The following is a 5,383-nucleotide window of genomic DNA, read 5'->3' on the forward strand; positions in this document are numbered from 1 at the left end:
ATTTTGAAAGCCAGGCCCCGCCCCCTGCGTCCATACGCGCAGGGGGCGATCAACCTCCAGGGGAAAAGTTCGAACAAGCACAGATTAACTACCGTAAACATCACATGGGAGGTGGGAGTGCGAGCGAGCGAGCGAGCGTGGGTGCGGGCGTGGGTAGGCGTGGGTGGTGAGGGGGAGTGCGTGCACAGTCTGGGCGCGGGGAGCCCGAAACACGACGGTGGCAGGCGGGGCGGTGGCGGTGGGGTGAGGTGGGGTGGGGTGGGGTGAGGCCAGGCGCCTGCGCGTCGGCTGCGAGCGGCTCCGACTCGACGTCCGACTCGAGGTAGGCTCGGTGGCGAGAGTAGAGCGCGCGGCCGGCGGCGTAGACCTGGTTGCCCACCTGCGCCGCGCTCATCCCGAGCAGTTCCTTAAGCTGCAGCAGCTCCGACAGCTCCGCAGGCAGGACCTGCTTCCCCTCGAGGCAGGCCGAGAGGTAGTACAGAAACAGCTCCGACAGCTGCTTCTGGTAGCGAGGCTTGTCGACGCCAAAGGCGGGGGCGAGCGAGGCGATCTCGTCCGCTGTCACCGCCGACAGCCCGCGTTTCAGCAGCGCCGCCGCCGCCGTGCTCGCCGCCTCGCGCCGCTCCTCGTCGATCTTCTTGCGACCGACTAGCCCGAGCGCACCGGTGGCGGCGGCGCCGACGGCGTTGACCGCGATGCGGCTGGAGGGCATGAGCACGTAGCCGACCGCCGCCGCCGCCGCCACCAGCGCCGTCGAGCCGCCCTTGGCCGCCGCCGGCCCCAGGTCCTTGATCTTTTGCCGGACGGGCGTCTCCTGCTGCAGGTAGGCCTCGTACACGTCCTGCGCGGCGACCATGCGCGGCGCGAGCGGCGAAGCGGCGGAGGCGACAGCGCGGCGCGACGCCGGCGCCGAGGCCGGAGCAAAGGCGCCGAGAGCCGCTGGGCAGAGGACGATGAAGGCCAGGACGCGTGCCATTCCAAATCGAGCTCTCGCGCAGATGCGGCACCTCTTTTTCTTTTTAATCCTGGCGGGCTGAAAGTGAATTTTAATTACAGCAGGGGGAGGGCTCCCAGGGCTTATAGATCTTTTCAGTTGCAACCATCGTGATAGACAAGGCGTTCAGGGTGATAGGTGCGAATGGCCGCGGCACAAACTGGAGGCGATATGTAGCGCCCGGAGCTGATGGTATTGTTAAAAATCTCTCTCTCTCTTAATATCGCGCGTGGTGCATATCAGCCAAAAAGGGAATCTGAGAGAATCTCGATAAAAATTCAATGAATCTTGCGCAGATTTGCTGTTATGACTTGTCATGCTCTTCTTGGTTGGAGAGAGAGAGAGACCTGGCTCACAAGCTGAAGATGTTCTCGGGCCCCCACACGGAGGCAGGGGTTGGGTTGGTACTTGGTCATTACCCTGCGGATTCAAAATTTGAATAGCCCTCATCTGGACCGAGATTAATTGAGATTGGGGGAGATTGGCGCGAGATTGGCGCGAGATTCTGATCTCGATGAGAAATGGCAGGTTTCAGCTGTCAAAAAGTGAAGTCAGCACACGATTTTACCCCGGGGAGGTCACACTTGGGAGTGATGAGATTGTAGGGGCGAGGCGGACCGGAGGCGGGCGATATGCGCTTTGTTGGTGGGAAGTAATTCACACAGTGGCGTTGACCGATATATGTATGTATTTTAGGGATCGCGAATGTTGGACGGAGGGTGGACGCGTCCAGGGGGGGGTCAGGGGGGGGGGTCGAGAAGAGGGGGGGGGGGTATTATCCCGAGCGCTACATATCGCCTCCGGGGGCGCTACATATCGACGTCGATATGTAGCCGGAGGTGGTATGTAGCGCGCCGACCGATATGTACCGCCCCGGACCGATACATAACACCGGACGATATGTAGCGGGGGTCGCGCTACATACCGCGACCGCTACATACCGCGTTCAGGCGCGACATATCGGGAGGGGCCACTTTCCTGACGCATGCAAGTTCTATCCCTCTAGTGGAACTGGGCAAGACGAAGAGCCACCCAGCCAAACTTTTCTTTTTATTTTCTTTTAATACAGTGTTTCCAGTCCCGTGCCTACTCGAGTGGGAATGAATTCTTTTAAAACCAGCTGACGCCGCCCTGTTTCGGCCCAGCCGACGCGGGGGTTCCTGGTTTTGCATGATGTGGTATGTCGACCCCGACGCCGGATCCCACTTCGCGACGCAGCACCCCGTGCCCACGGACGATCTGCTGCGGATGCGCCTGCCACCCTCCACGCTCGTCTGGCGGGATGGGCTCGAAAACTGGCAACCGATCTCTGCGACAGCGGAGCTCACCGCCGCCGAGCCGCCACGAGTGGCAAAGCCGCCACCGCCGCCCGCGAAATTGCGGCTGGCACAAGCCTCGCTCCAGCGAGACAGCTCCGAGCTGAGTGCGCTGGGCACCGCTCGTGGCGAGGAAGACGGCGGCTGCAAACGAGGTGGCCCAGCGCCAGCTCAACCGGGCTGGAAGGCGGCGATGACGACCGACGGGGGCGTCTACTACCACAACGAGGCAACTGACGAGGTTTCGTGGGAGAAACCTCCTTCTCTGCAGACGGCGGAGGAGAAGCAGGCCAGCCAACCACATCTCCCGCCGGCGCAGCAGGGAGGACAACCTCTTACACGCCCCTCCTCTCGTCCTCCACTCCCCTCAGGTGGACGAGTCGGATTGCGCGTGGCTGCCCACGGCGGAGGGCTGGACGCCCGCCTTTGTCTGCGCGCGGAGCAGCAAGGGCAGGGTGCGGCTGCGGCCTGTGGACGGCGGTGCGACGGTGGAGCAGCCCTCGGAGGGACTCGTCCCACTCAAGCTGTCGTACCTCGACGCGGCGCCCGACGACCTCGTGATGCTCGAGCAGCTCGACGCGCCGCTCATCGCCCACTGCCTGCAGAAGCGGTACGCGGCCGATAAAATCTACACGTGGGTGGGCGCAGACCACTCGGTCCTCATCTCGATCAACCCCTTCAAGCACCTCCCCATCTACGGGCAGTACTTTTTGGAGCGCTTCGCGGCGCCCGCGCCCAACCGCGACGTCGAGCCGCACACCTACGCCCTCGCCCGCCGCGCGTTTCGCGGCATGATGGACGCACGGCGGGATCAGGCGATCCTCATCTCGGGCGAGTCTGGCGCGGGCAAGACGGAGGCGACCAAGCAGTGCCTCCACTTCCTCGCCGACGCCGCGGGCACCAAGTCTGGCGTCGAGCAGCGCATCCTGCAGGCGAACCCGATCCTCGAGGCCTTTGGCAACGCAAAGACGGTGCGCAACGACAACTCGTCCCGCTTCGGCCGCTGGATGGAGGTGCACTTCGAGTCGTCCGGCCGCGTCGAGGGCCAGATCGCGGGCGCGTTCGTCGAGTCGTACCTGCTGGAGAAGTCGCGCGTCGTGGCGCAGGCGGCGGGAGAGCGCTCCTTCCACATCTTCTACCAGCTCTGCTCCTCGCCGCGCGCAGCCGGCCTCGGCCTCCGCCCCGCCTCCGAGCACCGCAGCCTCGGCCGCGCCGGCTGCACAGCCATCCGCGGCGTCGACGACGTCGCCGACTTCGAGGCGGTGCTGTCCTCGCTCGCCGCCATGGGCCTCGGAGACGACGAGGTCGGGTGGGCGCTCCGGCTCTGCGCCGCCTCCGTCCACCTCTGCGACCTCGACTTCGAGCCGTGTGACGGCGGCGACGGGTCGCGCGTCGCCGCCGGCTCCGCCACCCCCCTCGCCGCCGCCGCAGAGTGCCTCGGCGTCGCGACGAGTGCGCTGAGCGCGGCGCTGGTCGAGCGGGCCGTCGTGGTGCGCGGAGAGGCGCAGCGCATCCGCAACACCGCTGGCAAGGCCGACGAGGCGTCGGCCGCGCTGGCAAAGGCGGCCTACGCGGGCCTCTTCCGCGACCTGGTGCGGCGCATCAACGCCGCGTGCGGCGGCGAGCGGGGGCGGCTGATCGGCGTCCTCGACATCTTCGGCTTTGAGATCTTCGAGGCGAACTCGTTCGAGCAGCTCTGCATCAACTTTGCAAACGAGCGGCTGCAGCGCACCTTCTGCGAGCACACCTTTGAGAACGAGCAGGCCTCGGCCGCACCACGGCCGCACCTGTCCTCGGATGAACCTCGGATGAACCTCGGCCGCACGGCTGCTGCACCTCAAACGCTCTTCGGCTGCACCTCGGCCCGACCTCGGCTGCACCTCGGCCACACCTCACTCGTTGAGGCCAGCACAGGCCGTCTACGCCGACGAGGGTATCGCGTATGACAACGTCCCCTACATCGACAACGCGCCGGTGCTCGCGCTCCTCGCGGAGAGGCCCTTCGGGCTCCTCAACTTGCTGGACGAGGAGGTTCGTGTGCCCCAGGGCTCCGACGCCAAGTGGCTGGAGAAGGTGTCGCAGCGCCACGCCGACCACCCCGCCTTCGGCGCGCCAAAGCAGCAGGGGAAGGCACGGCGCGACTTCTTCTGCGTGCGGCACTACGCCGGCGAGGTGCGGTACAGCGCGGATGGGCTGGTCGAGAAGAATGCCGACCGCCTCTCGCGCGGGCTGTACGACCTGCTGTCGGGGAGCAGCTGCGGCCTCACCCGCGCGTGCTTCCCGCCCAAGGACGACGCGATCGCCGGCCGGGTCCGGACCGTCGGCGAGGAGTGGCGCTCCCAGCTGGGGGGGCTGATGCAGAAGGTTGGCCGGATGTCGCCGCTCTTCATCCGGTGCGTCAAGCCCAACCAGCACAAGCGGCCCGGGCTCGTCGAGTCCAAGGCAACCATCGACCAGCTCTCTTGCGCCGGCCTTTTCGAAGCCGTCCGAATCCGTGCCACCGGCTTCCCCTTCCGGCACAGCCACGCGGAATTCGCGCGCCGCTACCGCTGGATCGCGCGCAAGCGAGGGGGCTGGGTTATCGGTCCGCTTCCGGCCCACCCGACGGCGGAATACTGCGCCTCGATCCTCAGCTCCGTGGCGCAAGACTTCTCGGCAGTGGAGCTCGGCCGCTCTCTCGTGCTGTACCGCTCGCGCGAGCACAGGCTTCTCGAGCTGCTCAAGAACCTCTCCCTCGGCCGCGTGCTGCAGCACTTCCAAGCCGCGTGGCGGCGCCGCATCGGCCGCAAGTTTCGCAAACTGCTCCGGCTCGCGCTCGAGGGGCTGCGCGCCTCGCTGCAGACGGTGCTCTCGCGCGCGAGCTTGGGAGAGGGCGACGCCGCCGCGCTCGAGGAGGCCCTCGCCACGTACCACGCCACCCTCGGCCGCGTCGGCGCCCTCTTCGTCGAGTACGAGCCGGCCGAGCTCGAGAAGGCGCGCGCCGTCCTCCGCGCGATCCGCGAGCGGAGGCGGCTGACCGAGGACGCGCGGGCGCTGCTCGCCGTGCCCGATCTGCGCGATCTCGACCTCCTCC

The 5,383-nt window shown here is 66.3% G+C and overlaps 2 protein-coding genes across 2 annotated transcripts in view; one reads left to right on the forward strand and one right to left on the reverse strand.

Moving 5' to 3' along the window:
- The window catches only part of EMIHUDRAFT_459736 (hypothetical protein), a 5,001-nt gene extending 4,021 nt beyond the window's left edge, over positions 1-980 (reverse strand). Inside the window, exon 1 of the mRNA XM_005764099.1 lies at positions 274-980. Coding sequence (XP_005764156.1) covers positions 274-976 — 703 coding nt within the window. The 5' untranslated portion in view covers positions 977-980. The remainder of the gene's footprint in view (positions 1-273) is intronic.
- A 1,878-nt stretch (positions 981-2,858) lies between these two features.
- On the forward strand, positions 2,859-4,869 carry EMIHUDRAFT_41100 (hypothetical protein; the record flags this gene model as incomplete). The annotated part of the gene is made up of 2 exons (XM_005764100.1): positions 2,859-4,099; positions 4,215-4,869. Coding segments are annotated over 2 exons (1,896 nt in total), but the record flags the coding sequence as incomplete, so codon positions are not given.
- Positions 4,870-5,383: the final 514 nt, after the last annotated feature.

This window comes from Emiliania huxleyi, assembly GCF_000372725.1.
Source record: "Emiliania huxleyi CCMP1516 unplaced genomic scaffold EMIHUscaffold_604, whole genome shotgun sequence".
Taxonomy (NCBI): domain Eukaryota; phylum Haptophyta; order Isochrysidales; family Noelaerhabdaceae; genus Emiliania; species Emiliania huxleyi.